The sequence below is a fragment of the Alosa sapidissima genome, chromosome 7 (assembly GCF_018492685.1).
Source record: "Alosa sapidissima isolate fAloSap1 chromosome 7, fAloSap1.pri, whole genome shotgun sequence".
Taxonomy (NCBI): Eukaryota; Metazoa; Chordata; class Actinopteri; order Clupeiformes; family Clupeidae; genus Alosa; species Alosa sapidissima.
Window position 1 is genome coordinate 24,181,354 of NC_055963.1, and position 17,755 is coordinate 24,199,108.

Consider the following 17,755-nt stretch of genomic DNA (forward strand, 5'->3'; position numbering starts at 1 on the left):
GCATTGTACAACAACCATAGACTATTATGACAATAACACAATGTTTGCGTCAGTAAAACATTAGGAGTGTGCCTTGGGTCATCCCTGTGTGTAGACTACCGACAAGTCAGTATGGGAATGGTTTGGTCCCCGTCCAGTTTCTTTGGGGTCGTTAGTTCACGTTGGGTGAGCTGCGTAGGCTCATGTTACTAATGGAAATGTATAGCGAGTTGTGACCTGCACGAACTAAATGTGCCACTAGACGAACGGCATTGTGGAGAGTCAGCATAAGATATGCAGCAACCCGTGTGTGACACAGGTATGCCTTGATAATTTTACCTGTTTTGTTCCAAAATTTTAACAAGATCACCTCGCCTGCACAGCTGTTAACGTTACCCGAGAGGTTGCTTTTCTCTTCCTAAGGGGCGTGTTCTGGCTATCTTGACTGAAAGCTCTCTATCCGTAAGCCATAGCTAGCTTGCTAAGGTAGTAACTTACATTTGAGTTAGCAAGTAGCATCAATTTCACGCTCAGTAACCACGACAGTTATACAGTTTAACAGCTATCAAAATAAACATCTAGGGATTCATGTTTCCACAGAAAACGTTTGGTCGAATGCATAATGGATGACTGAGGTACAGAGGACGTTTTATCACCAAAAATTGCCGGCTTTGTGGACCGGGCGCAGCAAGGTAGCTAGCGCAAAATTGGTTTTAGCTAGTTAGCTAGCTGTAGTTGTGCTTGCTAGGAGTTTACGCCCGGTTGCCGAACAGTGGTTTACACGCAAGGTAAGTTAAGATGGGTTTACTAAGTTGTTGCTAACGTTAAACGCTGTGAACAAACCCAGCTTGCGTTATAATATTATGTTTCGCTGTACGATTGTCAATGTCAGGTGCAATGCAGTCTGCTAATAAGTCAAGAGCAAAATATGCCTGGCTAAATAATACGTTATCAAGTGGTGTGCTAGCTTTCTAGTGAGAAACTCGTGATGGTTTGTGCCTGTCGCTAACTTCGCTACACTAGCTAACTCTTCAGTTAACATACCACTAAAGTAGGTAGGTGTTCGTGTCATTTGTTGTTGGACCTGTCCTTCGTCTGTACGTCGTTACAGAATTTAACGAGGGCTTTAGTGGTAAATTAGGATGGCCTGTAATGTAATTGCTTGCTCAAGAGGAACTCGTGAATGTTGTGGAAATTTGTTAAGTACATGTAAACGATAAAAATGGCTGACACTTCGTTCTAGAATTGAGGGCGCGCAACCTAAACTGCTCCAAAGGCAACACTTGTCTTTACTGTGATTGGTCAAAGTCTGGCTCCATGCTTATATGCAGAATGATGATTGGTTATCTATGGAGTCAGTTGGTAAAGTCAGAGCCCGTCTGGTAAAGTTCTACTGAAATTGGATGTCTAGTTTCAGAGAAATGTGAACAGTAATTATTAACAGTTATGTAACTGGAAGAGTCATTTAAATTGCGACACCGATTTGTGGTTTAACATCGTGCTCTATGGAAGGAGTTGTATTGACTAATCTTCGATTATTTTATTGAATTCAAAGTAGGTCTAGGGTTCCTACCCCCACTGACCTGGCTAACAGGCTAATGTTAGCCCCGCCTCCAAGAATAGCAAAAATAAAAACACAATTTGAGTTTCGCCTTGATCCGAAAAGTGAACTTCAAATCGGGGAGCAAATTAAAGTGCCAGTCCTGTTGGAAATATATATTGGACAGTATGTGTTGATACATGTTTTACTACTGCGTTTTTGACGTTGGCTATACAGAAAAGTAGGCGCCGAATGGTTGATTGTATGCAGATACGCCGCTGTTAGCTAAAAGGGGAAAGCTATCCACCGTTTTGATAATCAGCTAGTTTGCTATCGAGAACAAAGTTGATTTACAGCTAATTTGGATGAAAACGGTGAGTATATTATTTGCCTATGCCACTCCTTAAACCTACAGCAGACTGTTCTGCACGTTTAACAAGAGAATAATACTGATTGGATTGGTAAACGAGTGTAGGTAGCTGTGCTACTTGGTTAGCTAGCTTTTCAGCACATTCATCATATAAAAGGTTGCATTCCCAACTAACTTGAGCTAAGTCTGCTAGCTAAAACTTTTACGAGTCGTTGTAGATCCGATTTATGCAAACATAATTGTGCTTTTCTTGAAATTACATGGTAATGGTACCAGAAGTAGGATTCAGTTTAACGTTTGATGGCAGACAGACAAAAGTTGGCATAGAAGACGCGCATCAATCAAACGTTGGTCAAGTGATGGCTATCTAGTTAGGTAACAAGTTACATTTAGCAGCTGCGAACTGTAAAATGTAGTCTCGAAAGTGTGACTACCGAAATGTCATATTAGACGTTAATGTTTTAGACGTGGGTACTTAATAACAGGTTTAGAAGAGATGTATAGTCTTTTCGAGGCTATAAAGTGGAATATTTGCAGATACCCGGCTGATCCGTGACCGCTTCCGCTTCTTAAAACGAGCGCGCCATAAATTTAAAGGAACAGACTTCTTATTTGTCCGTGATTTAGTGAACACACGTGGGACTGTGAATCCACAACATAAAACCAATGAGGGATCTTAGTGTCAGGTCAATTTAGCATCCGATTTAGCGATGTAGGCCATGTGTATTTTTCAAAAACATAGAAGTACCGAGTGTCTTATGTTAGGCTTTTTCTTAGCCATTTACTTAGGAACTTTCCTTACAAAGTGATCAGATATTGTGCCCACAAATGAATAGTTATTTGGCACAGAGTAATGGAATTTGTGTTTTTACATTATTAAGTGATATTATATGTTGCTTCTAAACGGTAAAAAAAATGTCAAAATATTGTACACATTTAACACAGTCTCCGCTTATTTCCTTCTTTGAAGGCCTCTAAGAAATGTGGGGTTTGTGTGTGATAGGAATGCTATTGTCACTTAAGGACTGAATACTTTTTCAGCATGTAGTGAATTACACGTTGTACCTTTTTATTTTGTGCAGGTGTTGGTAGAGGCACAGACAGGTGTGTGGTCAGGGGCCCATGAGAAGGCCACGCAGGAGGGGAAACCCAGCCGGGGGTTTGGGAGGCAGGCAGCGGGCAGATGCAGCTGTCCGGGGGGCAGGACCGGGGGGCCGAGGGGCCAGTCAGCAACGTCCGTCATCCCCCTACAGCAACATTAAGGTGTCTCCAGCTCGGGAGACGCTGACCTATGCCCAATCGCAGAAGATGGTGGAGGTGGACCTAGATGGACGCCTTCACCGCATTAACATCTGTGACCCACTGCCGGTCATCACCGAGGACGAGATGACAGCCCAGGATATCGCAGAGTGCAACAGCAACAAGGAGAACAGTGAGCAGCCTGCTCCGGTCGCCGTGGCGACTCCCGGACGCAAACCAACAGGAAACAAAGGCCGCAGGAAAGACAGTAAGCACTCACTCTCATCCTCCGCTGCGTCCCAGAACAACAGCACTCATGCTCAGTCACACACGCAGCCCCACGGCCCCAGCCAGCTCCCTGAACCCACTTTCCGTGAAATGGACACCTTCTCCCCTGTCGAGGCCACCCCGCTACCCACCGCCTACTACCGCTACATCGAGAAGTCGGTGGAGGAGCTGGAAGCCGACGCAGAGTACGACATGGATGATGAGGACATGGCATGGTTGGAGATGGTGAACGACAAACGCTCCTCGGACAACCAGACGGCGGTGTCGCCGGACATCTTCGAGCTGCTGATGGACCGGCTGGAGAAGGAGTCCTTCCTGGAGTCACGAAGCCAGGCATCGGCACAGAGCACCATTGACGAGGACGCCTTCTGCTGCGTGTGCCTGGACGACGAGTGCCTCAACAGCAACGTGATCCTCTTCTGCGACATCTGCAACCTGGCCGTGCACCAGGAGTGCTACGGCGTGCCCTACATCCCCGAGGGCCAGTGGCTGTGCCGCTGCTGCCTGCAGTCTCCTGCGCGTCCCATCGACTGTGTGCTCTGCCCCAACCGCGGCGGCGCCTTCAAGCAGACCAGCGACGGGCGCTGGGCACACGTGGTCTGCGCTATCTGGATCCCCGAGGTGTGCTTCGCCAACACGGTCTTCCTGGAGCCCGTGGAGGGCGTGGACAACATCCCGCCGGCGCGCTGGAAGCTCACCTGCTACCTGTGCAAGCAGAAAGGGCGCGGTGCCTCCATCCAGTGCCACAAGGCCAACTGCTATACAGCGTTCCACGTGACGTGTGCGCAGCGCGCCGGGCTCTTCATGAAGATCGACCCGGTGCGCGAGACCACTGTCAACGGCACCACCTTCTCCGTCAAAAAGACTGCGTTCTGCGACGCGCACTCACCGCCAGCGCACGACAGACAGGCGTCAGACGACGAGGAGTCAGGGAGGGTGCTGGGGAACCGGGCGAAGCGTGGGTGCAGCGCCTACACGCAGGCCCCGCACCTGAAGAAGCAGAAGAAGGGCGGGAAGAAGGAGTCCAAACAGCAGCAGGAGAAGAAGAAAGGGAAGAAGAACCAGGAGGTGGCTGCCAAGAAAGTGGTCACGCCTCTGGTCACTGTGTCCCAGATTCCCAGCCACAGGTCAGCTGCCATAATATGTCTCTTTATTGAAAGAGTAAAGTATAACTGCAATAATGCATCATATTCATTTTCTAGACACTTGTTATTACATGATTATAGTGCAGTTTTAGACTTCACTGAGTGACTGGCATATAGCCTGGCAAAGAATACACACATGAGAAATTTGCAAGCACCATTGGTGGACAAAAGAAAATAGAACACACTCATGCTTTTATTGGACTCTCTTAAGTCCAATTACCATACCATGCATGAAAATGAGTGCCCCCTAGCATGATGACTGTTTGGTATTTGGTTTGCGTGCCTGTTAAATGTGTGTTTAATGCATTCCTTCATTTGATTAGGCATAACACGTACTGTTTTTTTTTATTTTTTTTTTATTGACATCACTGAAATTTGTCACAGGTTGAACAAAGTATGTAAAGGAATCATCATCCAGAGAAAGAACCAGTTCCTACAGAGACTTCACAACTATTGGTTACTGAAACGTCAGTCACGCAATGGGGTGCCTTTGATTCGTCGACTGCATTCTAATCTTCAGTCTCAGAGAAATGCAGAACAGGTCAGTTGGTTGTTGGTAGTGTGTACTGAAATATTCTGTTAGTGATGGACCATACAATCCAAGACAAAGTTATATCAGGTATGTTGCTGAAGTGTTAAGGAATGTAGCATATTTTTATCAACACATTGGATAACTAATGAACAGAATCTAGGACTGAAACGATTACTTGAGTAACTCGAATAATTAGATTTAATTTAATTTGAGGCAGATTTTCTGCCTCGAGGCTTCGTCTTAATTCCTATCACTTGTAATGTGGCCTGCTCAGCTCAGGGATTATTGTTTCACATGTACTGTTATTACTGATGCGCACACCACTTTCAGAATTAAGTTGGTGCAATGATGGAGAGCCAAAAAAATGTCTGTAAAAGGCAGAGAATGTCCAAAGTTTTGGGATCATTTTAAACTTAGAAAAGAAGACAAGGTGCAATGTGTCTACTGCAAAGCAGAACTGGCGTACCACAACAGCACGATGATTCAGTATCTGATCCCGTGGTTAACACCAGCTCGCCAAGAATAGACACAAGGCAACGTAAACATTGATGTTAGCTGATTTAATAGTTAGACTAGTTAGAACATACAGTATTTGTACCGGCTGTAGCCTAATGTTGTGAGTCGATATGATAAGTTGTGATAACTTTAAGTAGTAAACTAATTCATGTAAAATTGCTAGTGAGCAATACACCAAAAAACTCATCACACAGACACACACACACAGTGTGTAACTGCAGTTATTTTTTCGTAAGGGAAGTTAATGGTTAAAGGTGCCATGTGTAAGAATTGAGGTAAAAATATCCAAAAAATGAGCTACACGCATCAAAAGAATGAGCGGAAATAAGGGCGATGATGTCTAATAAGGGAGACGGGCTCTGGTATAGTGCTGAAGAGATATCAACTTGAATTAGCATGCTAAATTACTAGCCACAGCCCGACAAGTGTCATAATACCAGTTTCGGCCATGGGAGGCAGTATGCGGGTAACATAACCGCCACTGTAAATGTTAGTTCAAACGCTCAAACTTTTCAGGTAGCCGACAGGCTAACCTTTAGCATTTCCGACATTGTATGTCATTACATAATGCAGCTAACATTAGCCTACATGCTGCAACACAGGTATGAAATATATTATGTTTTAGTCAGTGTCCTAAGAGGTGAAAGCCACTTTAAATCGGGTCACATTATTGACTGTTGTGTGTCCGAGAGTCAGCTTGTGGGTTTTGTAAGGGCCAGCATGAGGGACAAGACCTACAAAGTTGTGGTGAGTTAAGCAGGCAGGTTGGTAACGTTAATGCTGCTAGTTAACATTAGCTAGGCTACTGTGGCCTTCATACTGTATGATTCATATCAATCATTAACCTAGGAATACTTCTTCGTGCATTTAATGAACATTTTGTGTAATAATTCACGGCAAATAAATAAACTGAATATGGTGGTCCAAGAGCAGACCATGCACCGGTCCATGCATCAGCATAGGATGACCGTCAGGTAAGGTCAGGTACGAACGAAGCACTGCACCATGTTGCTAACGTTAAAGTTAACCGCTAATATAAAATACACAATGATAAATATAAAATTCAATATCAAAACACAATTATTTACACGATTACTTCTGAAATAACTGCACATTCACTATATAAAAATCACTGTTTGGAGGAAAGGGTTCGCGTGTTGTCGCCAGTTGGAAATGGTTTAAATGGCAAAATAAATCGCGGCAATTTTGCCTATATTACTCAGTGAGGCGCGGTGGTTTATGGGATGAGTAGTTCCTTCGCTCGGAAATGAAAATATGTACACAGTCTTGTACCTATGACTTTTTTTGATTTTCTCTTCGTTTTTTCACTCGAAATGATATGTTGTATGCTTATGAGTTATGCCGTAGCTGGTTAGCCTAAGACATGCTGTAAAACTCTTTAGATACGGATTTTTCCCAACGTCAATGGGACAAATGAATGGGAACCTTACATCTGGCACCTAACCGCATTTTTTGCTGTGGGCGGGACTGTGCAGCTCTATACACGTGTCTCGGTTGTTACTCTAGGGTAGACAAACTCACTTTCTGGAGGTATACTGCCCCATCTTTTATGGAATGTGGAGTATGAATTGATTTTTTGGCAGACATTACACATGTCTGTTTCAGAGTATGAGCAATATCATAAACGTGTTTGCCCATGTTTAGTTTGTAAGACCATGAAGACCCAGTTCATGTATGTGATCTGTGTAAATGAGTGTGCTTGTACATGTATTCCAGAAGGAGCCAGATGAGAAGGTGAGCGCTGTACGGGAGGAGAGGAAATACTGGCAGAAACTGAGGCACGACCTGGAGAGAGCCAGACTGTTGGTGGAGCTCATCCGCAAGAGGGAGAAGCTAAAGAGGGAACAGGTACCACATTCGCACACACACACACACACACACTGAAGAAACCTGGGAAACTGTACCACCAACATTATTGCATGCATGCAACTATCAGCCTAAAAAGTGTGGCAGCTGAAAGGTTGAGTGGCCAAAATATGCGGTGATAATAATGATCATGGAAAATACTAGAAATTAGAATATATCTATATATTTTTGCTGAGGGTAATGTCCCACTCACACCCTCCCACAGGACTTGTCAAGAACACTCATACCTCAAGTTTGTTGGTTTGACCTTTCCATGACCTCAACCCTCAGGTGAAGGTGCACCAGGCTGCCATGGAGATGCAGCTGACCCCGTCTCTGGTGCTGCTGCGCTCGGCGCTGGAGCAGCTGGAGGAGAAGGACACGGGACACATCTTTGCCGAGCCCGTCAGCCTCAAGGAGGTCAGTGGGGCCGCAAGCCCGCCACTGCTGTTTGTTTATGGGTCCTGTCTGTCTGTGTTCTGTTCATCTGCACGTTTGTTGTCTTATTTTATTTATTTATTTATTTTTATTTTGTATTTATCCTTTGTTTAACCAGGGTAGACACGTTGAGACAGATCTCTTTTCCAACTGAGCCCTGGCCAAGAAAGGCAGCACCTTAGTTAGAGGGGATAAACATACAACATTAAACACTATACAAATACACAGCACAAATGCATGCAGGATGCAAACTGAATAAGGAAAATGTATTGCATTTGTGCAGTGAGGTGAAGATACTATCGTAACGCCTCCAATTACCACCACTTTCGTTCGAAACTTCTAAAACAATTATGTTTTTAATGCTTAAAAATAACATTTAAATGAATAAATGAACCTTACATTTTTCAGTAGCCATAGGTGTGTAGATTTGAACCAAATCTGGTTTAGTTCTTACTGGGGCTTTTACTGCCTGAAATATCCGATTTTGTTTACCACGCTCAGAGGTTAGTCCTGGCCTGGTGGGTCGCCTATTTACGCCATTTCAATGGCACATGAACGGTTAGACCGTGAATTCTCGTCATGAAATTAAAATTCCACTGGAGCTCCAAGCGGATTTGTCACGCAGCCTTACAACACTGTTTACAGCTCTTCGAGTCACGGTAACATGTCATTTTTGGTACATAGCTAATTTAGATACACCTATGGTGTGGGTGCTTGCGATTCTTTAGGAATCCGCCGTCTTGGTTTGTATAGAAATGGATATTAAGTGACACATACACGCAAGACGGCGGAAATACGGGACCGGTGGTAATAGGGGGAGTTCCGATACTAGATAACTACTGGGATGATTGTCTGAACAGCTTGCCCTTTTTGCTCAGAGCTATGCTACGATGCAAGATTACTGGCTTTTCCTGTTAACTTCAGGAGTAACCGCAGTCAAAAGATCTCAAAAGAACACAGCACTTTTGAAACAATACATGCTTTTGTTGCATTCTTTTAGAGGTAAGCCGCTTCCCCAAGGTCATCGGGGAAGCCAGTAGCCTCGCTTCATAGCACAGCCCTCAGCTCTGTCTGAAGGGTGTTGAAATGTTGTCATTAAACACTAGCTGGCTGTAATCAATGTTTATTAGTGTGATGGAGTTGCTGCCACACTGATATTGACAATGCGTTATTGGTTTTGCTATGATGGTAAATAATATATTGTTGGTTATAATTTCTTATCAAGACTAACTGTAGTCAGCATTTGTATTAGCTCTTAAAAATTGCCCATGTTCTAGGAAAATGTTACTTATTTATAATTTTGTCTCAGGTCCCTGACTACCTGGAGTTTATCTCTCATCCAATGGACTTCTCCACCATGCACTCCAAGTTGGAGGCCCACAAATACCACACCATTGCTGACATGGAGGTGGACTTCAACCTGATGATCTCCAACTGCCTCACATACAACAACAAGGACACCTTCTTCCACCGGGCCGCAGTGCGTCTGCGAGACCTAGGGGGCGCCATTCTGCGGCAGGCTCAGAGACAGGCACAGAACGCGGGCTTGGACCCTGCCACGGGCATGCACCTGCAGGAGTCTCCGCAGAAGACAGACTACTACCGCTGCACCTGGGAGGACGGTGAGTGGCCCCCTCACACCTCACACTCACACTCTCTCACACACACACACACACACACACACACACACAACAGAGGTGGAACAGTTCTCACTAAAGTGAGCCGTTTCAGCAGCAAAATGTGCCGTTTCGGTGGAAAGGTGTGAAATTTCTGTGAGAAAATGCTGACATTGGGGGAGTACTGTGAAAGCCAAATGCCAGAGCTGCAAAATTCTCTGACGGTGGGAATGGGGTGTAGAGTTACCTTACAGTCAATTCCATGGGAGCATGAACTCGAATCAAAATAATCAATTAATCGTCAAGTTGTATACATGTTGTATACATGATCTTGTATTTGTTTGAAATATCTTGAAAAATCTTTTTAATACACTGTTAATTTTTTAAGGTTAAGAAATTGATGATGTTTCCAAAATCACTGAGTAATCGTGTTGAAAAATCATGCTCCACTCATGTTTTGAGTGTCAAAGGTCTTCTGTGTGGTCCAGGGGTCTCTGTGCTGTGTCCAGTCCCTTATGCACATTTGTACTCAAGCTGTAACACTGTGTTAATTGAAATAGATGAATACATTGATAATACTGATTTTTCTACTCTGATAGTCCAAGATGTGTGATCTTACCTACATAACCTACCATTTTAATCCCCAGACATCACTGATTAGAGTCAGGTTCTGGCTGAAACCCTTTGCAAAGACAGTGGACAGTTGAATACTAGACAGCTGGTCTGTATTTGTTTTAGTTTTTTCTGTTCCTTTATTGGTGTGCACAGTGGCCAAATTGTATGCCATGACTATGCCAAGTTGTATGCCATTGTATGCCTGTAGGGTTTGTATCTGTTCTGTGTGGTCATTGGTGTGTTGTGCTGTCCTGCCCTCTGCAGTGGACTCTCTGCTGGAGCCGGAGAACCGTGTGCACATGTCGGCCGAGGAGCAGCTGCGCGAGCTCCTGGACAAGCTGGACATGGTGACGTCCATGCGCACGAGTGGAGCGCGTACACGCCGCGTCCGCCTGCTGCGCCGCGAGATCCACAACGTGCGCTTTCGCCAGGGCCAGCCCTCCACACGCCACACGCTTAACGGGGAAATCAAAGAGGAGGACGAGGACGACGATGACAATGAGCTGGACGAGGAGGAGGAGGGGGAGAAAGAGGGAGACCACACACTGTCTGGATCAGATAAAGGTGAGAGCTTTGATGCTTCCCCCCCTAGCCGTGGCCTACTGGTTTGTGCTTCGGACTTGTAACCGGAGGGTTGCCGGTTCGAACCCTGACCAGTATGAACGGCTGAAGTGCCCTTGAGCAAGGCACCTAACCCCTCACTGCTCCCCGAGCGCCGCTGTAGCACCCGACCATCATCCTTATCAAAGTGAATAGGCTGCTAGGCTAGGCTACTTATTTATCACCCATATTCATTAATCTGCTGCCTGCTACTGTCTGGTGAAGACGTGCAATTTAGTCCATGTCATATTGAAAGTGAACAGCGCTCAAGTATGGGTTTGTGCAGACTATTTTGAAATATTTAGGCTTTCGGTTGCCTAACTTATGTTCATGACTTGCACGCACATATGGCAATGCCACAGGTCTACAATGATGTGTTCATTTAATAGTTTAATCTGACATCAGCAAACTGTTTGTAGGGCTCTCCTACTTAGCTGTAGCTTTAATGTTAACGTTACAGTGCAACTGTTTTAGGTTGTGCTGCTGCTCTGATTACTCAAAAGCTAATGTGGAACTACAGTAGGCTATCCTACAGTGTTTGCCAAACGTATTTATGAGAAAGTGTCTATACAGAAAAAATGCTAAGAAAATTTCTCAGCACACCACCATGACATTAAACATAAAAGTCAGAAAACGTATTGCCCTATGCTGCTACTACTGCTTGTTGCCTATTTCATAATGTCTGATGGCCACGCCATTGATTTCACCAATAATGTCCACAAAACACAGATATATAAATAGTCAGACTATAGCAGGGCAGGAAACCAAGGCAAATGACAATTTTCACATAGATGCCGATCCAGACAGCTTCACCAAAGCCACATCAACTCACACACAACTTCAAGCTAGCATACAACACAAAAACACTTTTTATAAAGAAAAGGGCCAGATTACAAGCATGTACTGTATTACAAGTCTATGTTATCAAATAAACATGAAACAAAACTTACCAATTCCTGCATAGGCTACTGACCAGCTACGTGCAGAGCTAGCTGACATTATGTGCATCTTGCTAACATGTAGTCCAGTTGACACTGTAACTTTACATGATATAATTTTGCTTAATGAAGGCTTATCAATATATATTTTTTTAAACAAAAACGGTCAATATACTGTCCATAGCTATAACCAAAGCCATGCCAGTGTGACATGTACTTTTCCAGTAAATGTCAGTCTGACTGACAGAAGATGCTCACGAAATTCCTCAAGTCAAATAGATAGCGTCAAAATTCGTGATGAACGGTTCCGGGTATTCTTTTAGAACATTGCAGGTCCAGCTGTAGTCAGACCTGCCTTCCTCGCCATAATAGGTCGATTTGATTGGCTAATCAGTCAGATGTAGCCATCAATCAACCCGAATCCAAACATATGATTTCTAATGGTTGCTTAGGTACCGAAAACGCAGTGATTCCTTGTGAAGGCCTGATGCGGGCCTTAACAAGGGAAGACACACGATTGGATAAAAATGTATCGCACGCCCTCACTATTTGTTCACACAATCTGTCAATCAAATATAGCGGACAGCGGTAGGATATGTTTAGCCTAGTCAAGAACGATCGGGAAGGAGAAGAAGAAACGAATAATAAATGGTAAAGTAAAATGTTAGTAAAGACACTATTATTTTTCATTCGTCGTCGAAAATAGTTAAGCCTTCAGAGAAGGCCTTGAAGGCCCTGACGGTCTGCCACTGATCAAAAGAGTATATATACTTATACCCATTTTGATTTGGATGGAAATTCAGAAAAAAAACAAGCCTCTCAGTGAAGGAACTATTAATGACTAATAAACAGACATTTCATGAAATTTAGTCTTTGGAAGACTTAATATGGTTTGAATGTACAGGATACCGTAACCTCAAAGTAAAGGGTTCTATTTCATTTGCTGTGTGATATAATGGTTGTGTTCAAATATTTTGACAATGTTGAGATGAAAGTGAGTGAGTGAAAGTGCAAAGGTGTTTGACATCTTGCTATGGTTGCAGATATTGCAGAATAATATTATTCTGCAATATGTTATGCTGCTATGTGTAGTATATGGAGTATAGAAAAATAGAATTTGATTTCAAGCTTATTCCATTTTTACCTCAATCAGAGGATTCCAAGTGCACTCCCCCTCCAACCCTGGAGCCCTCAGGATTGGCCCACCCCCCTCCACGGGATGACGCCCCGCAGGACCCGCCCACCCTGCGGCCGATGACGACAGAGCCCAGGACCCTTAGCCGTCCGAACAAACGCCTGAAGCTGAACAGCGAGAGCTCAGACACGCCAGTGACACCCCCGGCGATCACTAAGAACTGCACCAAAGAGGAGGAGTCTCTCAAGACGCCACCCCAGACACCGGACAAAGGTCCTGGGTTGGTCAACGGGGTCTCTTCCCCCGAAACAACCACGCCCCCCCGGGTCACGGTTGGGGTGGGCCGCCGGACTTCTGTCCTTTTCAAAAAGGCCAAAAACGGAGCCAAGCTGCAGAAGGAGAAAGAGAAAGACAATCAGCTGCAAAACGGAGGTACAGACTCAATCAGCCCCTCAAACTGCCTTCAGACCCCCCCACCTCTGACTTCAGTGCCCACGACCCCAACCAAACCCCCTCCTGCCCCCACCCCTCCCTCACCCCCGCCTCCCAAGCGGCGGCCTCGGAGTCGAGGCAGCAGCCCAGAACGCCACCGAGACGCATCACCTCAACGCACGCCAGAGGCAGGTCAGTGGTTCTGACACACACACACACACACACACACACACACACACACACACACACACACACTACCTTCATTGTGTCTCACACTTTCCCTGTCACTTGTTTTTATTTGCTTTGTCTACTTTGTGGAGAGCATATGTAAACATCCTCTGATTTGTCACCCACTTGCTGTAATGCCTATGAACCCCAGTGGTGGACTAGTAGATTTGCATTTGTATGTCTTGTTGAAAGTATAGAAATGTACATTAACCTCAACAAGATCCTCCTCAGGTCTCACAAATGGTTTCAAAAAGCACAAAGATGGCGGCTCAGACTCTGAATCCAGCTCGTCTCCAACGATACCCAGGGAAATGTAAGCACCTTCCATCTTACACAGATAAAGACAGGATCAGCAATGGTGCTTTTTCTTGTTTCTCTGTTTCATTCCTGCTATGTTTCCGAGTTGGTTACAGAGAGCATAGCTGTATATTTCGATATGAGAGGGCGTAGTTGATTTGGTTCTCCATTAAAGTTTTTTTCTACATCCGTAGTGCATCACCACCTAAGAAGAGCCGAGGGAAGCCGGCCCTGTCCAAAGTGCCCTTCCTGGACACAGTGAACGGAGACGCGGACTACACTGGAGCAGGTTAGAGCAAGTCCTCCCAGAAGATGCAACTAATTTCAAAACATTTACTAACACACTTTATTTTCCATTTGTGTTTATCAATTCAGTAGTTAGAACGCAATCTTTTGTTTATCCGTGAGGTGTTAAAGGAACACACCATTTTTGGGGGAAATTATTTGCCATCTACCTCAGAGTTAAATAAGAAGATTCATATACCATTCTCTTCTCTTTGCTTGCAATAACCCAGTTTGACAGTGTTAGCCTAGCTTAGCATAATTCACTGGTTATTCCAGTTCGCCTATAGCTAACCTGTAGCTGAAAGGGAGCTGTAGTCTAAATGGTGTAACTCACTTCCAGGGATGTGTACATGGGCACATACTCAAGTAGACACTCGGGACATGTTCTCATCATGTTAACCTTGGAACACTGATTTGCTATTTGGCCTTTCCAGGTGGTGATGTGCTTTCCTGTGAAAACAGTGGCGAGTTAGAGCCTCTAGATCTGGTGTGGGCGAAGTGTCGAGGCTATCCCTCTTATCCTGCACTGGTGAGAGCCCTGAAACTCATTTGCCTCACGCGTCACAGTACAATTGGGTATCGGTATCCTGTACATCCAAACCATATTAAGTCTTCCAAAGACTAAATTTCATGAAATGTCTGTTTATTAGTCATAAATAGTTCCTTCAGTGATTTCCATCCAAATCAAAATGGGGTATATATAATCTTTTGATCCTGTGAGGGAAATTTGGTCTCTGCATTTATCCCAATCCATGAATTAGTGAAACACACTCAGCACACAGTGAACACACAGTGATTCACATTTACAGATTGGGATAAATGTAGAGACATCACCACACACTAATCCCGGCGCAGTGAGCTGCCTGCAACAACAGCGGCGTTTGGGGAGCAGTGAGGGGTTAGGTGCCTTGCTCAAGGGCACTTCAGCTGTGCCTACTGGTCGGGGTTCGAACCGGCAACCCTCCAGTTACAAGTCCGAAGCGCTAACCAGTAGGTCACGGCTGCCCCCAACTGTCACTACTGTTTTGAAAACAAAACCTAAACAAAATCAAATAACAAACTAGCCATTCCAGTATGTCATTGTGCCTCAATCCTAACTTCAATCACCTCAATCAAGATCTATATATTATTATTTTTATTTTTTTTCATCCTTTTGTTGTTGTTGTTATTGTTTTTCCCTAATTTGCCCAACATCCCAGCAGTGCTGTCAGAATTGAATCTTTGACCCCGTCAATAAATCCTCACAGACAGCTGAATCACTGGTGAAGCATGGTCAATCATGGTGAATCATGTCTCTGCAGATCATTGACCCAGACATGCCCCAGGAGGGCCTGCTGCATAACGGGGTGCCCATCCCCGTGCCCCCGCTGGACGTGCTCCGCCTGGGAGAGGCCAGGCAGGAGGAGGCCGGGGAGCGGCTCTACTTGGTGCTCTTCTTTGACAATAAGAGGACCTGGTAAGACGATTGGAGGAGAAGCGAGGGGTGTGCAGAGCTCTGTTTCTATGCTAAGATCCCTGAATTATTTAAGAGGGGGAGGTCGGTACACATTTTAAAACACATTTGGTCTGTTTTACTGATTTATTAGTAGAGAAATGGGGTTTTTGGCTTCTGCATTTTGAACCCTCCTTTGTTTACAGGTGAATGCAAGCAGCATGCTGATAGCTTTTGTGTGTTACACATTTATAGATCTCTTAATATGGCTCTGTTTAATATTTGATGTTTCTGTGATCGTTTGTTACTTTCTCTATATCTTTTTATATTTCATATATTCCTTTGTCATGGAGGACCACTCCACGGAGCCTCCCACACCTCTCCCTCTCCCTCTCCTTTTGTGTTCGCTCTGTTTTCCCCTGGTGGTGCCACTGACCACTGACCCTCCTCCTGTGCTCTTGCAGGCAATGGCTGCCACGAGACAAGTTGATCCCCCTGGGCATGGATGACACTGGCGACAAGCTGCGCATGATGGAGGGCCGCAAGACCAGCATCCGAAAGTCCGTTCAGGTGGCCTACAACCGCGCCATGATGCACCAGAGTCGCGTGCGCGGCGACCACGGCTTTGTCGCCTCCAATTACCTCTAGACCCCCGAGAGGAGTGCTGAGAGAAGCTGCAGAGAACCCTTAGCCATAATTGCTGCCATCAATTCCGGCCCATAGTGTTGGAAACAACAAGAAAACAAACAAATCAAACATCGCCAACATGCCTTTAATGCTTCCCTGTTCTGTTTTGTGTCTGCAGTGAAAGAGACTGGTTGTGAAGGATTGTCCGCTTTACTGGGTATGATGGTCGGACAGTACTGTGGGGAAGGGGAATGTTTTTATGGATGATGGGGTTTTTTGTTTTATTTGACGTTTTCTTCTGCATTCATTCATGTGTTTGGGGATGGTGTTGATCACGTCTGAAGATTGGGCGGGAGCTGTTATTTTATTTGCCAGAGAGGCCCCCTTGTTTTTAAGAGTATGGACAGTAAGTCACGCGAGCATTGAAAGGATCACTGCCATTTTCTTATTGTAGCTTTTTACTTTTTGACGTTTTACAAAAACCACTTTGTATATTGTAAAGACACTCATGTATATACGTCTGTTTATACCATATGAGATCTAATTTAATTTTGCGCTCATTTTGCAAATCAATTCAATTACCTGAAGGTATGAAGAAACGTGTACATATGTGTAAAAAAATCAATTTAACTGACTTGCTACAAAGTGTATTTTAGCTTGTGTATGTCAGTTTGTGTGTGCATATGCACATCTAGACATATACACTTGGTATGTGTACCTGCACCAGCGCACACACACAGTCTATGGTAAAATATATATTCTCATTTTTTTTGATACACAGAAATGTAATTTATTTATGGACCGTTTTAAAAGAAAAAGAATAGAGAAATAAAATTATATATTGGTTAAAGATTTGAGATGAAATTGTTATTTAAGATAAACTATTGAATAGGGTTATAAAGACAAACAACCAAGGTGAGATTGTGACTGTGAGGTAGTGATGTTAAGATTTGTGAAAGAGTAATACGGTAGGGTCTCCCAATGTGTTTTTGGTTTTTTCTTTTCCACATCCTGTTCAAAGTCCCCTCTCCACCCAGAAGCACACAAACCTGTATTTATTGTAGAAAGTTCCCTGAGTTCTAGATCCTGTTTATACTATGGAGCCCCAGAGCCATTTTAAGCTTGTACAAACTGCAGATTTTACCTACTTGCCAAATAACCGGTCAAACAGTATTTTCTCATGTTGAGGGAAATAAATGTTATATTGAAAACTTTTGCTTTGTACCTGTCCTTTTTTTTATGCTGAACATCAAACTTGGTTTGGATCTTCATTTTGGGTTTCATTTTGAGTTTGAGTTTCAAGTGGAAATGGTGCTGAAATAGTCTCCTTTCATTAGACAGCTGTGTGGATCACATTCTCCAAAAGACTATTCTAAATCAGTAGACTACCACCTTACACACTCATGACTTTTACTTGCAGCAGCAGTATTCAAGTAGCCTAGTCAGAGTGCTAGAGGATCCTAAGCCAAATAACTGCTTTTCTGTAACTTAACCTTGTAGATGTAGAACAAAGACACCATGATCCCGTATGTTCTGAGTCTACTGATAAAATGGACACAGCGTTCCCACCAAGTTTCATCACAGCATCTGCTCAGTACACTCTTAAAACAAATGTGTTGTGTTGTTTTCAACACATT

The 17,755-nt window shown here is 44.2% G+C and overlaps 1 protein-coding gene across 5 annotated transcripts; it reads left to right on the top strand.

The window, feature by feature from the left end:
- The first annotated feature begins 106 nt into the window (after nucleotides 1-106).
- Nucleotides 107-17,332, top strand: brpf3b (bromodomain and PHD finger containing, 3b). Of its 5 annotated transcripts, XM_042096933.1 has the most exons (14): nucleotides 108-298; nucleotides 580-767; nucleotides 2,972-4,543; nucleotides 4,946-5,102; nucleotides 7,347-7,478; nucleotides 7,767-7,895; nucleotides 9,223-9,535; nucleotides 10,409-10,708; nucleotides 12,836-13,441; nucleotides 13,709-13,790; nucleotides 13,969-14,063; nucleotides 14,494-14,588; nucleotides 15,361-15,515; nucleotides 15,956-17,332. In XM_042096933.1, exons 3-14 carry the CDS (start codon nucleotides 3,012-3,014, stop codon nucleotides 16,137-16,139), a joined length of 3,780 nt encoding a protein of 1,259 aa, XP_041952867.1. In that variant the 5' UTR covers nucleotides 108-298; nucleotides 580-767; nucleotides 2,972-3,011; the 3' UTR covers nucleotides 16,140-17,332. The 5 variants fall into 5 exon arrangements, with proteins under 5 accessions (XP_041952868.1, XP_041952867.1, XP_041952873.1 ...); XM_042096934.1 differs by lacking the exon at nucleotides 580-767 and having other exon boundaries at nucleotides 107-298; XM_042096939.1 differs by lacking the exon at nucleotides 108-298 and having other exon boundaries at nucleotides 438-767; nucleotides 7,350-7,478.
- Nucleotides 17,333-17,755: the final 423 nt, after the last annotated feature.